Source organism: Castor canadensis, chromosome 18 (genome assembly GCF_047511655.1).
Source record: "Castor canadensis chromosome 18, mCasCan1.hap1v2, whole genome shotgun sequence".
NCBI classification, from domain to species: Eukaryota; Metazoa; Chordata; class Mammalia; order Rodentia; family Castoridae; genus Castor; species Castor canadensis.
Genome location: NC_133403.1, coordinates 37,821,091 through 37,840,350, shown reverse-complemented (window position 1 = coordinate 37,840,350; position 19,260 = coordinate 37,821,091). Strand labels below are relative to the sequence as shown.

The window sequence follows — 19,260 nt, the reverse complement described above, 5'->3', positions numbered from 1 at the left end:
CATGATGTTTGGATAACATGGAAGGTGACAGGCCCTTTCACATGTGCTAACTCACAGCCCATCCCAGCAACCCTGCAAGGCAGGCATGACAAGAATGGGAAAATTTATACTTTTAAAAATTTATAATTTTTATACTAAAATTGTATACTCTCACTTTAGAGAGTATACAAAACTTGTGAAGGTACTCAGAAAACAAAGAGGTGTAGAGTTGGAGCCCACAGTTCTGGGTCTGAGGCCCCCAATTTTCTTGCCATGACAGGCTGCTTAACCTGTCAGCTCTTGCTGGGTAACAAACCCCCCCACAAAGTATTGGCTTGGAACAATGATTGCTATGTATCCCATGATTCTTCAGGTTGGCCATTAGGTTGAGTTCAGCCTGGTTGTTCTTCTGGTCTAGGCCACTTGGATGACCTTGACTGGGCTTGCTCTCCTGCAGTAGGCTAAGACAACAGGTGATTGCTCTCCCAGCCAGCTAGCCTGGGCTTCTCAGACACTGATTGCAGGTTCTAAAAGCAGCAAAAGAGCCCAGCTCACAAGCACTCACATTTTCAAGCCTCTGATTGCATCACTGACCCCACTGGCCACTGAGAGTCTCATAGCCAATCAGACTCAGAGGGTGGATCGATCAATTTCACCTCAGATTGGACAGGGTTGTAAGGGACCTGAGTACAGGCAGGGAAGAAATGGGGCTCTTTTCTTGCGATCACTCCAGTCTGTCTGCACTGAGCTGACTTCTCTGTTTTCAGAGGCAGAGTGAGCCAGGTGCACCTTTAAGAAGAAATGCCAATGGAAAGCCCTGAAAACAACATGGCAGCCATGGGTCACTTACTGCCCTGTAGACAACATCAATATGTCAGGGTCCACTATTGTAGCTGGAAAGAAAGAACAGTGGTGGATGACAATGGCCGTGAGGACAATAGTAGTGACAGTAATTGACATTTAGGGAACACATACCACATTCCAAGCGCCATGTTGATTTTCTTGCCTTCATGTCCTTGCCTTACTCTTCACACACCACCTCTAGGGACAGCACAGTAGGGTGATAAGCTTGTTAAGTCTGGTGCCGGGTGTTGTAGGTTTAATTCTCAGTCCCCCCAGTGACCCGCTGGGTGGTCAGGTCTAATCCTCAGTATTTACATCTGCAGAATGGAGGCGATACATTACCCTTCTTAGGGAGTGGTTGGGAGAATTAATTTTTTTGAGACAGGGTCTCACTATGTAGCCCAGGCTGGCCTGGAACTCAAGATCCTCCACCTCAGTCTTCTGAGTGCTGTGATTACAGGCATGTACCTCCATGTCCGGTTGGGAGGATTAAATGAGACCACCCAAGGAAAGTATTTAACCCAGTGCCAGACACATCTGTCATAGCCTCTGTGATGAGGCAGGTCTCATCATTAAGAACCTGCCTGAGACCGTGCGGCTTATAAGAGGCAGAGCGGTGGGGCACAGGCTCTGTGCTGCCTCACAGCCTGTCCAGTGGGGACTGTGCTAGAGGATTATTTGAAGACTCAAAGCCAGAACCATCTGTTACTGCTACACAGTGGATGGGACAGTGGCTGGCTTTGTTTCCAGGCCAGGAATACAAGTTGCTTCATTTCCACCACCTTTCAGGCCAGTCTCGGTCCTCGCCTCTGGCACCAACTCAAGCTTGGCATGGAAGGAGCCAAGCCTTTGTTGTTCCAGCCTTGGCCAGGCTCGGGGGAGGTTTGGGGGGTCCCAGAGGCTCCAGAAACAGGGAGAAGCCAGCTTGTGGCAATCCTTAGCCATCTGCGTGTGGAAGAGCCACCAGCAATGGGGGAGGGGAGGCAGGCAGGCCAGCTGAGGGCACTCAGCTCCATCAGGCATGGTGGACAAAGCAGGAGACTTTCTTTCTTTTTGCTGTCTCAAGTGTCCTTGTCCTGGCAGAAAGTCAAAGCCAAGTGTGACAGCACAGATATATTCAGCTCCGTCTCTCTCTGTGGCTCACTGTGCAGAATGGAAGCTCCTGGGGTCTTCACGATCCAACACTACCCCACAACATCTCTGATCTCCCCTCAGCTCACTCACTCCACTCCTCTTTCCTTGCCATTTCTGCAATTTACCAGCACATGCCTGCCCCAGGGCCTTTGCACTCACTTTCCCTCTACCTGCTATCCCCATGGCTCAGTCCATTACTCCATCAGTACTTTGTCAAACATTATCTGTCAGTGAGATCCCTCTGACATCAATTTCCAATCCTTCCCTGTTTTATTATTCTCCAAAGCACAAGTCTCCAGCCGACACACTTCATATTTGACTTGCTTGTTTGTTGTGTGCTTCCCCCACAGAAAGTATGCTCCATGGTTCTTGTCATTGGTTTTCATGCTATATTCCACATGCCTAGGACACTGTTTGACACACAGCCACAGTAGATGTTCTTATGAATATTTTGTGATGCTTCCAGAGGCAGCTGGCAATCTGCATGTTTCATTAAACCCTGTACTTTTAAGATACCAGTTTCATTTTGCTTTTACAAAATACTGCATGGGAATTAAAACCACACTAAGATTCCACCTCACCCCTGTTAGAATAGCCATCATCAGCAACACCACCAACAACAGGTGTTGGCGAGGATGCGGGGAAAAAGGAACCCTCTTACACTGTTGGTGGGAATGTAGACTAGTACAACCACTCTGGAAAAAAATTTGGAGGCTGCTTAAAAAGCTGGACATCGATCTACCATTTGATCCAGCAATACCACTCTTGGGGATATACCCAAAAGACTGTTACTCCAGAGGCACCTGCACATCCATGTTTATTGCGGCACTATTCACAATAGCCAAGTTATGGAAACAGCCAAGATGCCCCACCACTGACGAATGGATTAAGAAAATGTGGTATCTATACACAATGGAATTTTATGCAGCCATGAAGAAGAACGAAATGTTATCATTCGCTGGTAAATGGATGGAATTGGAGAACATCATTCTGAGTGAGGTTAGCCTGGCTCAAAAAACCAAAAATCGTATGTTCTCCCTCATATGTGGACATTAGATCAAGGGCAAACACAACAAGGGGATTGGACTATGAGCACATGATAAAAGCGAGAGCACACAAGGGAGGGGTGAGGATAGGTAAGACACCTAAAAAACTAGCTAGCATTTGTTGCCCTTAATGCAGAGAAACTAAAGCAGATACCTTAAAGCAACTGAGGCCAATAGGAAAAGGGGACCAGGTACTAGAGAAAAGGTTAGATCAAAAAGAATTAACCTAGAAGGTAACACCCACGCACAGGAAATCAATGTGAGTCAATGCCCTGTATAGCTATCTTTATCTCAACCAGCAAAACCCCTTGTTCCTTCCTATTATTGCTTATACTCTCTCTACAACAAAATTAGAGATAAGGGCAAAATAGTTTCTGCTGGGTATTGAGGGGGGGAGCGGGAGGGGGTGGAGTGGGTGGTAAGGGAGGGGGTGGGGGCAGGGGGGAGAAATAAACCAAGCCTTGTATGCACATATGAATAATAAAAGAAAAATGAAAAAAAAAAAAAAAAAACCAAAATACTGCATGGGGACTGGAGCATCTGCTTTGCGGGCACTAAGCCCTGAGTTCAAATCCCAGTCACACCAAACAAGCACACAAAGATACTGCATGGGTCACCCAGAACTCATTTTCAGCCTGGACCCTGTTTGTACACACACACGCTCCCCTCTTGTCCCCACCTTTTGAGGCCCTTGCATCCATCACATTCCCCACGCCTCAGGGAGCCTGTGCAGAAACCTAATTGCACAGTGATCAGCTGGACTCTGGGAGAGAGGCTGGAGGGAGGACAGAGACGGAGGGATGGAAACGCCTGGGTGCCGTCCATGCCACTGGCCGCAGGTTTAGCTGGAAAGCCTCTGGTTTAATTACAGGACTGTGAGGCAGGGAGGCCGCTGTGGCCTTGAACTCCACACAGACAGCTGCAGCTCACGCCGGTTCCCTGCAGTGCCTCGATGTGCCACATAAGACGCCCCCGCCAGCCCAGTCCAGCTCCACGGTCTGAGACAGACCGCCATGGCTCTGAAACCAAATGGTCTTTGAGCTGTTTTTGTTTTGTTTTGTTTTTGGCCATGCATCCATAAGCAGTAGAAGACCTGGAAGGTTCTGGGGTGTGGAGCTCCTGGTCCTTAGCAGCTGGGGAAGCAGGTAGAACAAAATTCAAAGTGGGGAAGAAGGGGTCCCTGGTACCTGAGTTTCCTGGGGCTGGGACAGGGTCCTTGTGATGGTCCAAGAGGCAGAGTGGGTTAAGGGTTGTGGAGGCAGGCCTGGCTCTGCAACTTAGTGAGGATTTATTGAGCACCCACTGCATGCTCTATGACCTATGTAAAACATTGATTGAGTGCCTACTGTGTACCATTCCCAGGGCTGACTGAACAGTGAAATTTTCAGGGCCCTTTATTCAAAAATTATTAAGGATTCCAAGATGATGATAGCAGAGCATTAAGCCAAACTCGAGGTCCTTCTAAACTGGGGTGGGCAGGAAGGGGGGGCTCCATGCATGAAGCATATGCAGCTCAGCTATATTGCCCTCTCCCCACCCACCAGAGGCAAGCAGCGTGACGGGTTCTCATGGGTCACACATGCCTGTGCACACACGAGGTGGTCTTTGGGACCGTCGTCCTCCGTGCCCAGCTCTTCACTAGCCAGTTTATCTGGGCGGACCATTGCATGCATTGCTGAGACCCCCTCTTAACCGCTCCTCGACTCAGTTATCCCACCTGCAAAGTGGGATAAGAAGAGCACCCACCTCATAGGGTCGTCTGTGAGCTCACAAGGCACTTCGCCCACAGTGCTTGCTAGTGATTCAACTTTTTGTTGTCATTGTTTTTGATCCTGAAAGTCACCGTCCCTTAGCGCATGGACAGAACCAAAGCGGAGTCTCTGCCCAGCTGAGGAAGAGGAGTTGGAGTCTCTGGTTCTAAGGAGAGGCAGTTGTGTTTGCTGTCCAAAGTGGCAGCTGTGGGACCAGATGTGAGTCAGGTATCCTGACCCCTTGCAAGTGGAAGCCTGTGGCCTCTCAGATGCCTAGCAGGAGGTAGGGTGCGCAAGTGTCTGAGGCTGAGAAATGAGAATGAAGCCAGAAGCCACAAGGTCAGGACTCATCAGAACCCAACAACCCACGGCTCATGAAGGGATGAACAAAGTAGTGAAAAGACACATGGAGCCAGGGTTCAGATCCCAGCTCTACTACTTGGTAGCTGTGTGATGCTGAACAGGTGACTTAACTTCTCTGAGCCTAAGTTTTCTTCACTGTACAAGATACGACCATCTGCCTTGCAACTGGGTTGTGCACACGATCACCAGCAATGAAGGTGTGGAATCTGCTGGCTAGTTCCATAAGAACCATTATGGCTGGTCCCTCTCAGGGTCCCCAGCCTCCTGCATGTGACAGTGATGAACATGAGAGTGAGGAGGGGTCTGAGACCATTGGACCTTCTATGTCTGTTCACTCACTGTCCGTCTGGAGTGCTTGGCTGGCCATGTTGGTTAACACAGTAAGCTCACACCCTGCAGAACAGAAAATGGCTAAGTGGCTGGCTGGGGCTGGCTGGGGACACCTTACCCATTTTCCTCACTCCTCCTCAATGCAAGGTCAAGTTCTCTAGGAACAGAACCAAAGATGGAGACTCCTGCCCTAGTGATGGGCTCACAGGAAGCTCTGAGGGGGACCTGCCAGTGACCAAGAGAAACAGGACAGTGCCACAGGGAAGTGGGGCAAGGAGGCAGCTTCAGCTAAAGTCTGTTCTCAGCCTCTCCTCTGGGAGCTGTGGAACAATGGTGCCCCAGAGCCACCAATGGTGACTACTGCACCCTCTGCCACTTGCGGCTCCATCTCTGATCTACCTGTGGACATCTGACCTCCTTCCCTGGGCCTGTTTGTCTGGTTGTCCAAATAGCCTGGCTTGCCCAGGTGTTTCCCAGTCTTGGTCCAGGCCCAGTAAACTGGGGTGAGCCCTGGGCAAGTTCAGTCCTGGCACACTAGGGCCCCGAGAGCCTCAGAGGTAGCCAGTGCTGTCCTGGTGAGCTTGGCCTCTGCAGATGGTATTTAGTGGGCCGGGCACTCGTGGCATGCATCACTCAAAGCAGGAGAGGCTTCTTTCCTGAGAGCCTCAGAGGCTGGTGATCAGAGTTCCTGGGAGGTGATCCCTGTGGGTATCCCTTGCCCCAGCCTGTCCTGCCTCCTAGGTTCCTCCATAGGCAAAAGTTCCTCTGCTGCAAAGCATCGTGTCACAGGTCTGCTTTCTAGACCCAGGGGGACCAAGGAGATGCAACATCTAACTGTTGGTCCAAGAATCTCTGCACCAGAGGAGACCAAAAGTCCCCAGGGGCCCCAAGGAAGCCACTCAGCTCTGGTAACAGGCGGGAAGGAGACATTAAAGCTCTTTTCAGCAAATTTCCTTCCCTGCAGGGGCTGTCTTCCTTTCTTTCCATTTCTGAAGTGGAAACAGTGAGGTGGTCACATTAACCTGGAAGATTATGTCCCCGTGTGGGAGCAGATGAAAGGACTTTTCTGCAGGGGTCTAACTAGACGGTGCTGTAAGAAGACTGACAGGGAAATCAGGAACCCCCTGGAGGAATGCACTGATTCTTTTCTACTTGTTCTCTAAATAATTCATGACTCTCCATGTCTCTTCCCCTGGCTCTTTGGTGAGACACTGGAGGTGAGGGGCAGGCCCAGACAGACTGAAAGCTTGGCTGAATTCATTGCACTGAGTGTTCATGGAGCCTCATTCACACATTTGGCAAATATTTATTAAGCACTTTTCTGTGTGGCAGATGCCATGCTAGGTGTGGGAAATCAAACAGCAAACAAAACAGAAGTTCCATGTGAAGGGCTTATATTTTGGCAGGGGGACTCAAGTTCTAAGCAAATATCCAAATATAAAAATAAACAAATTAGTTGAGTGTGGTGGCTCACACTTGTAACCCCACATACTTGGGAGCCATTTGATGCCAACCTAGACAAAAAGTTCATGAGAATTCCCCCATCTTAATCAGTGGCTAGGTACAGCAGTACACTCTTGTCATCTCAGCTACATGGGAAGCACAAATAGGAGGATTGTGGTCCAGTCAAAGTCAGCCTTAGCATAAAGCAGGACCCTATCTCAAGAACAACCAATGCAAAAAATGCTGAGAGTATGGCCCAAGTGGCAGAGCACCTGCCTAGCAAGCGTGAAGCCCTGAGTTCAAATCCCGGTGCCACAAAAAAAATTATAATTGTGCATAGGGATAAGAGTCATGAAGAAAAGAAGAGTAAGGGAAATTCCAGTGCTGGAGAAGAAAGAAGGCTTGTTTTAAATTGTGTGCTCTGCGGAATCCAAAGTAGCAAATACTAGGATGGAGGAGTAGAAAGAGCTGATGAACAGCACAGAGACTGCAGTTCCCAACAGTGTATCATGTTCAGGAATTTTGAGAAGTGAGTGGAGGACCTCTGTTCCATGAAAGAAAGGAATAACTGTGTAAGGCAATGCGTATGGCCACTTGCTCTACAAAACCAGCCATTTCATTATAAATACACATTCATTTAACATTATTATACATATATTATTAAATATCATAATTATATTTATATAATACATATATATATAACAGCTTCATGTTGTGTACCTTAAGTATATGCAATAAAATTCATCTTAAAAAACAAAAATAAATAAATTAAGTGGTTAGAAAGAAGGTGACATCTAAGGACATGAGGGTGAAAGTGATCCCAGCAAGTATCTACAAAGGGTCCCAGGCAGAGAGGAGAGCAAGTGGGAATGTGTTTGGGTGTTTGAGAAACAGCAGGGGAAGAGGACAGGAGGGGAACGGGCAGGAAAAGGGAAGCAAGGAGGCTGTGGGGAGGCAGATGGAGCTAAGGATGGAGCTAGGAGTAATGGGGAGTCATGGACGACTGTCGAGTAGAAGCATGACCTAAGCTCTTTTGGGTGGAGAGCTGGGCATAAGGCACACACATTTAAGTGCTTAGCTTATGGCTTTTGCAGGTGTATCTACCCGGCTAGTGACCACCCCGATGAGAATACAGAACATTTTCACCCCACAGAGGCCCCTCATGCCCCTCCCAATGTACAGCTCCCCCCACCCCCATGTTAGTGATTGCTTTGCTCTGACTTCAATCACTGTCAGATAGCTGTGCCTTTTCTTAACTTTCACGTGTCGTCTTTGAGTCCTGGCTTCTCTCACAGGATTCACTTGTGCAGGATTTTAGGTGAGTCACCTTGTTTTTCTGTTGACCAGAATCGTACTGTATGAAGAAACCACAATTGATTTCTCTACTCTGCTATCTGTTATTTTCTCTTTGTCCTCTTCCTCCTCTCCCCCTCCTCCTCCTCTTCCTACTTCTGGCAATACTGGGGTTTGAACTCAGGGCCTCACACTTGCCAAGCAGATGCTCTTCCTCTTGAGCCACACCTCCAGGCCTTTTTGCATTGGTTATTTTTTAGATGGGGTCTTGCTTTATGGACCAAAATCCTCCTGATCCTCCCAAGTGGCTAAGATATAGACGTGAGTCACCACGCCCTGCCATGACCCTTTTTCTTGGGCCACAAGGCAGATAAATCTTTGGCTTTCATAGACACTGCCAGATTATTTTCCAGCTTTATTGAGATATGATTCACTTATCATGCAGTTCACACATTCATTCTTTTTGGGCAATACTGGGGCTTTGAACTTGGAGCCTTATGCTCTCTAGGCAAATGCTCTTACCATTTGAACTGCATGTTCAGCCCCAATTCACCCATTTAAAGTGGACAGTCCAGTGGCCTTTGGAATATTCAGAGTTGTGCAGCCATCACTTTTAAAACAGCACCATCACCCCCGGTACCACTCAGAAACCGGTACCACTCAGCCTCCTCCACCATTCCTCCACTAATCAGCTTCTTGTGACAGATTTCTTTCTTCTGTAAATTTCACATGCGCAAGCATGTAAGCTGTGCAGGCCTCTTGCACTTAAGGAGGTTTCAAGGCTCATCTGTGTTGGCACGGGTTGATATTTTGTTTCCATCACATGGATACTTTGTGTTGTTTCCTTCTAGAGTTGGAAATACTGGGTTGTTGCTACTTTGTGGCCATGGTGCATGATGCTACTTTATATTTTCCTACAAGCTTCTGTGTGGACCTGTGTTTTTATTTCTCCTGGGAGATAACCAGGAGTGGAATTGCAAGTCCCATGGCAACTGTGTCTCACCATGGCAGGGCTGTTTGTTTTTCCAGGCTGCCATGTGGGGACAAGCGTAGATACAAAGAGACTGCATTGGTCAGCTTTGCATCACTGTAACAAAATACCAGACACAGACTAAGGAAATAAAGAGAGGTTTATTCTGGCTGCTGTTTGTGGAGATCAAAGCAAAGACTGGGTGACCCCTCCTTTTGACACCAGGAGAGGGTGGCACATGGGAGTGGGGGCGTTTTGGTGCAAACAACTTACATCGTGAGCCAGGAAACATGGGAATGTGGAACCAGGGTCCCACCTCTCCCTTTTAGAGCACATCTCAGTAACCCACGGACCTCTCACCAGCCCCCATACACTTTAAAGTTCTACAGCACCCCCAATAACACCACCCTGGAGACCAAGCCATCAATTGTGGACCTTTGGGGGACCTCACTGTAGTCAAAGCAAAGACCACAGAGGAAGCTACAGCAATGAGCCAGGGGAGATTCCAGTGCAGGCTGAGGGCGGTGGGTAGAGCCCCAATCTATTCTGAAGATGAAACCAACAGAGTGTTCTAGGGGCATGGATGTAAAGTATTAAAAAACAATTGAAAGGCCAGCGAATTCTGCAGGGTTCTGTCCTCCCACAGAAGGCCCTGGATCCCAGTTAAAAACTTGGCACGCCCTGTGGCAACCATGAATGGCAGGAACTGGGTCTGAGACCCAGCACTTGGTTCTGGCCCATTTCTCACCACTGATGGCGGTGGCTCCCCATAGGACATTGACTCTCTTGGGTCCAGTGTGCCCCGTCTGGACAAAGGGAAAGCTGGGTGAAGCTCCCCATCTTGTCTCTGTCCCATGTACATGACCTGGGACTTGGGAAGGGAGGAGTGGTGGATGGCTGGGTGACCTTCTCTGCACATCCTTGTGTCCCAGGTGTGTGAGCCTTCCGTCATGACAGACACTGTGGTTAGCAGCAGCTCCAACCGATGGATGCATCCCAGCGACCGACCACTGCAGTCAAAGTAAGTTTGGGATGTCCCCAGGTTTGGGTCAGAAAGGTCCTAACTGACTGGTAACCCATGGCTCATGCCTGTAAGTCCTAGCTACTCAGGAGGCAGAGAACAGGAGGGTCGTGGTTCAAAGCCAGCCTCTGTAAGTAGTTCTCAAGACCCTATCTCAAAAAACCCATCACCAAAAAAGGGCTGGAGGAGTGGCTCAGGTGGTAAAAGCACCTGTCTAGCAAGCCTGAGGCCCTGAGTTCAAACCCCAATACTGCCAAAAAAAAAGGTCCGAACCATCTACACTTGACAGATAGCCAGAATCAGAAGGGAAGATAGGGAATTTCCTTCCTGAGGTGGGGAAGTGTCATAGAAACTTCTCCCTGTTTCCACTGCTTTGCAAGGTTGGAAGAACAAGATTAAATTCAGAGTCCTGTAGGACAAAGTAGAGGTGGCCTGGGAGAGAGACCTGACCGGTGGTGGAAGCAGAGGTGGGCTCTCCAGCTCTGGAGCCCAGCTAATTCACTGTGTGGCTATCAGTGAATCTCTCCCCTTCCCTGGACCTCAGTTTCCCCATTTGTCAAATAAGGAAGTGGACTCCATTGGAGATTATAAACTGGCAGGCCACAAACGGACTCTGACTTGCAGAACTGTGTGGGTGTTGTTTATTTTTTTCTACTTGGGGGCCGATCAAACTGGGAAGTTTCACATAAAAGTCCAGATTTCTGACATCTTAAAACAAAACAAAAAAACACCCAACAATAGTGGAGGAAATTTTACCGTGCTAACAATCACCAGGAGCCAAGAGTAACTGCCATCTTTAGACAGGCTCAGATCTCCGATTTTCCGCAGTCCTCACCATTCCCTATCGAGTCTCTAAATCAGAGTCTATTTGGGGGTATTTATGTTACCCATTCATCCCTGTGGGATGCCCTTGAACACATGACCTCTCTGTTTCTTTTTTAATTTTTATTTAATTTGAAAATTTTTTTTGAGACAAGGCTGGTCTTGAACTTATGATCCTCCTGCCTCAGCCTCTCAAGTACTGGGATTATAGGTGTGCCTCATCATACCCAGCATGGATTTAACTTTTTAAGAAATTGCCAACCTGTCCTTCAAATTGCTTGTACCATTTAAAAAATTCCCTCTAGAAGTGTCTGAGAGGTCCAGCTGCCCTCTGCCTCACCAGCACGCAGTGTAGCTAGCCTTTTTAATATATTGTGTAAACAGTGGTGTTCCATTATGGTTTGCAATTTGCATTTCCTTATGGTTAATTACCTCTTCTTTGGAGTATCTGCTCAAATCATGTCTGTTTCTAAAGTCAGGTCATCTTCTTGTAAGTTTTACATTTTTTAATGTTCCAGGTTAAAGTCCTTTGTTGGCTAAACATTTTCCAACTTTTACCGGTCAGACTCATGCTTTTTTTTTTTTTTTTTTTTTCATAACAGAGTCTTTGGAAGAGAAAACATTTTGCATGTCAATGAAATCTGTTTTGTCTATTTGTTTCAAAAAGGCACAGCCATAGAAAATTCCCTTACTTTCCAGCAATCTCTAGCTGCATTTAAGAGGGTTGCTGCAATATGTCTAGGACCTAACTACATATTGGGGGAGAATGTTTTTTGGCAGTACTGGATTTGAATTCAGGTCCTCTTGCTTGCTAGGCAAGCTCTACTACTTGAGCCACTCCCCCAGCCCTTTTACTTTATTTTCAGATAGGGTCTCACTTTTTGCCAGGGGGCTGGCCTTAGACCACAATCTTACTACCTCTGCTTCTTGTGTACCTGAGATTACAGATGTGAACCACCATGCCCAGCCCTGGGGGAGGATTTTTCTGTCCACCCAAATACTCAGAAGCAAATGACCTCTGTCTGTTTACCACTTCTACCTAAAACTTCCTCCTGTTCTAAGCACTACCATTTTGAAGACACTACTGAACGCTGCCAGTTTCCCTTTCGACAGGAAAATTCTAGCATCCAAAGCTGGTCCCATAATGTCCTCTTGGAGACAAACTTAATTTTGTACAGAAAATCTCATCCGCCAGAAAGTGTATCTCTGTAAGATAAATAGTTGCCTTGGGGGGTAGATGAGGTAAAATATTTATTTTTATTTAAGAAATGTCAGTTAATTAAAATCCCCTCCATCAAGTTTACTTTAGCTGATATGAAGCCAAGCAATTTGTCTTACAATTAAATTAGAATTAGTCAAACAGTCTGGTCGTAGTTGCATGGAAGCGCTCCTAGGCTCCTGCAAAACTTCTTGGCATTCTGGATGCGTCACCTACCCTCAATTGCTGCTGCATGTCCTCCAGATATTAAAGTGATTTTTTGATAAATGCTAATGATGGATTACAGCAGTCACACATGTTGCCCAGCCTACTGCAACTGGAGCATACTAACATGAAAAATTCTCACATCTTTCTCCAGTAAATTAAAGAATCAAGTCTTAATTAACTGTTGGCTAGCCAAAGACACTACATGCTTTTGTGATTGTCCAATGTCTTCCTTGTGCCTGAATCCAGCTATGTGGGATTGGAGAGGAAGGAATGTCCCCTCTCCTGTCTTGGATGGGGCTGTGGTCCACCTCTCCATGTGGGTCATCCAAGGGGAGAGGTAACATGTTCTGAAATCTGATCTTGCTATTTCGATATCAATTTTGCAAGTCAGAGAGGCCAGAAATGGGGGGGTGGAGGGCGGGGACTGAGGCCCCAATCTGCCTATGGTTGCCCACCTAGCAAACAGAAATGCTAGTCTCCCTTGGAGAATGGAAAACCTTGCTTCCCCAAACTGGGGCCCTACACAATTTGCTGTGCAAGATCATGGTTCCACCTAATGTGACCCGAGTCCCCCACCCTAGGGTTTGAAATAAAGGAAATCAAGAGGAAGCCAAGCGGAGGGCGACTGTGTTGTCATGATTTCCCTCTAGTGCCCCAAACATCATTCTCCCGATACGCAAATGGCCAGTTCAGTTAATTAAGATGCTGAACTATTGATCAATTTAACCACAGTTGGGGATTTCATATCCCTACTTGGAAGCAGCCCTGTTTTAGAGGTATGAAAGTAAGATAAAGACTGAAAGGAAAACAGAAGTTGGCTATCAGTCAAAATTCACAGTGTGTGGTTGTTGCAACCAGATAGTGTTGGTGTTGTAAGATTTCTTACCTAACTTTATTCTTTGTTTCTTTCTGTCCTTGCTTTGCCTTTATCCTTCAGTGATAAAGAACAGTAAGTATTTTATGATGTTTTTATTTTCCTACAAACTGAATTTCATCTTTTTCTGATCTTGATGACTTGCCCCTGAAGATAGATGGTTAATGGGGAACTAGCAAAATTTATGAAAAAGTCAAGTAATTAAAAAACATACATCTCAAGAAAAAATTTACAAAATTAAAAAAAAATGAAAAATTTTTTTGGCAGAACCGGGGTTTGAACTCAGGGCCTCACACTTGCTAGGCAGGCACTCTACTGCTTGAGCCACTCTGCCTGCCCCCTCCACCCCAAAGTGCAAACTTGATAAAAAGATGGAAAATTTTCTGAGGAGCACCCTCACTTAATTCTTATTTTGTGGGGTTTTGAGTTTATTGACCATTCTCTGCTCTGTCTGTAGCATTTTGCTGGGAACTCTATTCTTAGACAAAGAAAATGTTAACAGTGATCACTGCTATTGTTAATCAAAGCTGACAGTGAACAGAGCCAAGCTTATGGGATGCTCTGTACTGCACCTCCAGTTTCTGTCACCTCACTGGAGGTCACCCTGACCTCTGGGAAAATGCATTTGTCTGCAAGGCCCTAGCTGTGCTCACAGCCTCTGATTTCCATCGATTCCTTTACTAACTGTGCTTGATGGGTTGGATCCAGCAAATGAACAGCCAAGAGCACATTCAGAAACAGTGGAATGTCACTGTCACCCTCCCCACAATGGGACTCTGTTAACTTGCCATCACTGTGACCTTGGCCACTGCCCCATCTCCTGGAGCTCTGGTGATCTTGTCTGTAAAATGGGTATGAGAACCCCGCTCTTCTCCCCTTGCCAGCAGTGGCAAGAGGGTCTCAGAATTCTCAGCGGGACCTGAATGCTGAGGGTGGAAGGCGGGGTGTTCTCCTTCCACTTCCCTCCCTCTTCCATCCACTGCTTCCTCATCCCCTGTCTCCTCCCTCCCTTCCTTCTTTTTTCTTCCCCTCCCCCCTTCCTCCCTTTTCTTCCTTCCACTTTTCCTTCCTTCCACTTTTCCCTCCCTCTTTCCTTCCCTCCTCCCTTCCTTCCCCTTCCTTCTTTACTCCTTTCCTTCCCTCTCCCCTTCCCCCCTTCCCAACCCTTCCCAGCCCTTTCTTCCCTCCCTCCTTTGACATTTACCAAATTCCTACAGCATCCCAACCGACAGAGATACAGACATAGCCAAGTATGCATGGTGTCTCTAGTGGTGTCTCTAAATGAACAAATATCCAGTCACCAACAAATCCACCCCAGCGTGTAAGGAGCTTTAATTTTGGGAACACAAAACTTGGTGGATCACTATGGCAGAGCTTCCTGAAAGAAGTGCTGGGTGAGCCAAGACCAGGGGATGAAGAAGCACTGTGCAGGAAAGGTAGGAGGCCTAGGCAGGGGAACAGCATCTGCAAAGCCCCCCTGTGAGAGAGTGCATGGAGTTTTAGATGAGCTGAGTGGAACTCAGTCTGGCTGAAAAGGGTCCCCAGATACCCTTGGCATTTTGAAGGTGGGGGAGGGGGACCACAGCATCCATTCTGCACCCCCTTTCATCTGGCTGGGGTAGATTTCACCCAAAAAGGCTTCGGGGCAGCCCTTCCTCCCCCTTATCCCTTCCTTCAGGATTCATTAGAATCTCATTCACTGAGGGAAAGAGGCTTCCTGCAGACACCTGCTCATGTTGGCGTCCTGGGGAAGGGGGAGGGAAGAAGAAGAAAGGAGAGAGAAAGGATTAATTTTCTGCATGCTGCTGTCACTATAGAGAGCTTCAGAACCCCCTGCCCTGACAGCACTTCCATCCCCCCACGCCTTTGGGAGTTATCATTTATTAATAGAGACATCTGGAGGGTATTTATTGTGTGACAATTGTGTAGTGAAATGTAGAAGCAAGGTAGGAGGCAGGAAAGAGCTGGGGGAAGGCTGGTTTTGCACTATTTCAGGGAGAGACAGAGGGAGGGGGGACCTTCCACCTGCAGACACAGTTACCTTCCTTCGTCATGGGGTCGTCTGGCACTGGTGTTGTCCGAGGGCCCCTCTGACCTCCCACTGCACCTAGGTGGAGCTTTAGGTGGAGCCTGAAGTATTGGACTGTGCTCTCCCTGCTTACCTGTTCTTAGCAATTTCCTCTCTCTTGTGAGTGAGTACCAGAAATCCAGAAAGCGAGCAGTTTGGCTGCAGAAGCCTAAAGATTTGGGTAGAGTAGAATTTTTCTCTTTGACTAATATTTTATTTAAAAGTTTCACATTTAAGAAAGTTAAGTGTAGAGCAGGTTCATAGCTGAAAGCATTAAAAACACCGTGAACTTTATACAGCTGTAATTTAAAATAATTTAAATAATACTAATATATTACTAATAATTGTAATATAATACTAATCTGAGAGTGAGGAGTCTACAAAGTATCATGTTGCTTTTCTTTTTCTTGTGTGGATACTGTATCAGTTAGCTTTTGCTGTGTAACCAACCATCTTAAAATAATTTACTCAGCAATTGCTATCACTGGGCACCTAGGTTATTTCTAACTTGTTACTATTTTCACCAAAAATGAATCCACTGAAACGAACACCCTACGCTGATAGAAATTTCTGCCACTTAAAGTCAGGCCAGAGTGCCCAGGAATCTTAATTTTCAATCTCTCTCTCTCTCTCTCTCTCTCTGACATTCATATTTGTGCAGATGGAATGGGGGTATTGGCTTTGGAGACTTCTCCCACCAAGGCATTAGGGGCATTTACACGTGTCCAAAGCAATTCCTGATTTTAGAATATGAAATGCCAGTCAGTGACCCTGGCGTGTTCCCCACTCCTCTCTACCAAAGCATTCTTTTCACCCCCAGAAACTCAGTGCCCATTGTGTTGCAGCGCCATTGGGTAATTTCCACTGAATTGTCACTAAGGAATGGATCTATGGCACACTTTTATGACAAAATGTTGAGGAAGGAGGAGGCACAAGTTGACCGTGTTTGAGTATTTGTGGCGTTCCAGGCCCTGTGGTGAGCACTCTCTATCCTGGATCTACTGAGTTTCCATGTGAGTTGTACCAGATCCACGGCACCCCTTTGATAAACAAGCAGACACAGGCCCAGAGATGTCACAAACTTGGCCTGAGGTGACACATCTTGGCAAGGGTGGAGCCAGGAAAGAGATCCAGGCTGTGCAAGCCTCCTCCCCACACTCCACCCCCCCAGTTTCTTCATCCTCTCAGGAACCGATGAGCGAGTGTCCAGGGTGGTCACTGTGGGCAGCCCCCAGGGCTGCTGAGGTGGAAGTTCTGCTAGCCCGCGGGTAGTTAGTATGAGTTAGTGTGAAAACCCTCATCACCCCCCAGGGAGTCAGTCCACATCTTGGAGCCCATCTGACATCTCAGCGTGCTCCCCAAATTCCCAGCACATGGCAGGTCTTTAGCTCACTGATCTGATTCTGTGCCTCACTGAAAAGTCAGGGCATCTCTGTGGACTGGGAGAACGGTCACAATAGGAAGAGCTGGTGTCCACCGTGCTGTGGACTTGGCCTGACTCAGCCTGCGTCTTCACTTTTACTCCTGCTAATGGCTCCATGATGGAAATCCTGCTCCCTCCCTCCTAATGGACCAGGAAACCCGTGTGCAGAGGCAAACTCAGGTTCCAGTCATGAACTATGTGAAGTCATGGGGGCTCAGGTCTGCACACGATATGCCCTCTGTTTATCTTCTGGATCCAATGCAGCCCTCCGAGTACCTTGTCTAAGGAGAGCAGCACTTTGGTTTACAATGGTGATTTTATTCATTTATTTTTTGGTAGAACCAGGGTTTGAACTCAGGGCTTTACACTTGCTAGGCAGGCACCACTTGAAACACACTTCCACCCTTTTTTTTGCTTTGGCTGTTTTTGAGATAGGGTCTCGCTTTGTGCTCAGGCTGGTCTGAACCACGATCCTACTACTTACACCTTCCACGTAGCTGTGGTGACAGGTGCATGCCATCACTCCCAGCTTTATTGGTTGAGATGGAGTCTAGTGACTAGCCTGTCCTTAACCGGGGTCCTCCCAATCTCTACCTCCTAAGTGTGCAGCATTGATTTTTAGCAAGAACCTAACACTGGACTCTGATCTTAAGGACACAGAGCTAGCATCCTATGCCCAGAGGTCCCAGGCATAGAGTCACTGTCCTGTCACAAGGCTGCCATGTTCAGCCCCTTTTGTTCCCTGAGAGCAAAGGCTTAGGTCTGAGGAACTGATTCCGTTCCCTTGGTTTGCTTTTTGAATTAAAACATGAAAATCCACAGGAGGCTTGAGGCTCCCACTGAGACCAATCGCGACACTTCCAAACACTGAATGAGCTGTTTGTCAACTGCAGGTTCTGGAACAGGGGGTGGGGGAAGGGCTGCCTCCAGCAACCTCTGCTCCATTGCAGTCTGCAGATGGAGGCCATCATCCTGGGAGGGTCTCAGGGACATCCCGGTCCTGCTCATGCTCTCGAGCTATCTATGTCCTGGGGGTTCTGCTTCCTATGTGCACCGAGCCCAGCAGGTCGTGTGGCCAGTGTGAGATGCCAACCAATGATGCTCAGACCAGATTTCGTGCTGCTAGAACACATCCCTGGAGGATCGGCCCTGGCTTTCAGGCCCAGAATCTCCTCTGGGCTCATTGTGGGCCACAGAGCTGCTCTGTAAAGGCAGCAAATAAATGAAGGGGGATTCAAAGAGCAGTCAAGGAATAGAATTGGGAATGAAGGAAGGAAGACGAGGGGCAGAGGAGACATCCAACTTCGCAGAAAACCATGGAGCCTGGGGAGGTGGCTGAGGGCACTTTAGGAAGAGCAGGTGTTCTTGTTATTTAGTAGTCCACTGTGTCCCTTAAAAATAGCAGGAAGAAGCTGGGCATCAGTGGCTCATACCTGTAATCCTAGTTATTCAGAGGCTGAGATCAGGAGGATCATAGTTTGAGGCCAACCTGGGCAAAAAGTTCACGAGACTCCATCTAAACCCATATCTGGGCATGGTGGCACATTTCTGTCATTCCAAGATACACAGGAGGCTGAGATCAGAGGATTGTGGTTCCAGACCAGCACAGGGCAAAAATAAGTTTGTGAAACCCCATCTCAGTGGAAAAAATCTGGACATGCACCTGTTATCCCAGCTATAGTGGGAAGCATAAAATAGAAAGATCTCAGTTCAGGCCAGCCTCGGCAAGAAGTAAGATTCTATCTCCAGAACAAGTAGAGCAAAAAGGGCTGGAGGTATGGCTCAAGTGGTAGAGCACCTGCTTAGCAAGTGTAAAGCCCTGAGCCCAAACCCAGGTACAGCTTGGAAAAAAAAAATAGCAGGAAGAAACGGCACACTGGATGGAAGATCTTTCCTATGGAATGATGCAGACTGGAGATGAGAAAATTACCCCCCCCCCCACCCTCCCAGCACAGACATCATTTGAGCAAGGTTAGAAAGACACCTGGTAGGGAGGCTTTGGCAGACAGACTTAAAAGTGACACCCAATGATTCTGCCTCCTGGTGTCCATACCCTTGTACAGTCCCCTCCCTTTGGGTGTGGGTGGGACCTGGGACTTGCTTCTAACCTACAGAATTCAGCAAAAAGGATGGTTGTCACTCTTACAATTGCACTATGTCATAGAAGGCTCTGTCCAGCTATGAGGAATAGACACTGTCCTTGTGAATCTGATGAAGCAAGTGGCCTTCTTCCTGGAGAAGTCCCCAGGCTTAGGGACTACAGGCAGTATCTAGGGTCTGGGGTGGCCTCCTGCCAATAGCCAACAAAAAGCCATGGCCCTTAGTCCTATAACTGTAAGCTGTAGGGACCTCTACCGACAACCCAGATTTGCTCGGAAGCTTTCCCTGTTAAACCTTTGAGTGAGAACACAGTCCAGCCCACACCTTGGCTGCAGCCCAGGGAAGCCAAACAGAAGACCCAGTTAAGCAGTGCC

The 19,260-nt window shown here is 47.6% G+C and overlaps 1 protein-coding gene across 7 annotated transcripts in view; it reads left to right on the top strand.

Moving 5' to 3' along the window:
* The window catches only part of Rph3a (rabphilin 3A), an 89,410-nt gene that overhangs the window by 25,528 nt on the left and 44,622 nt on the right, over positions 1-19,260 (top strand). For 3 of the 7 annotated variants that reach the window (XM_074060515.1, XM_020179296.2, XM_074060516.1), the window contains 2 exons: positions 10,085-10,173; positions 13,359-13,370. In XM_074060515.1, coding sequence (XP_073916616.1) covers positions 10,103-10,173; positions 13,359-13,370 — 83 coding nt within the window. In that variant the 5' untranslated portion in view covers positions 10,085-10,102. Of the gene's footprint in view, positions 1-10,084; positions 10,174-13,358; positions 13,371-14,712; positions 14,732-19,260 lie in introns of those variants that run through there. The other 4 variants (XM_074060519.1, XM_074060517.1, XM_074060518.1 and 1 more) reach the window with 2 other exon arrangements.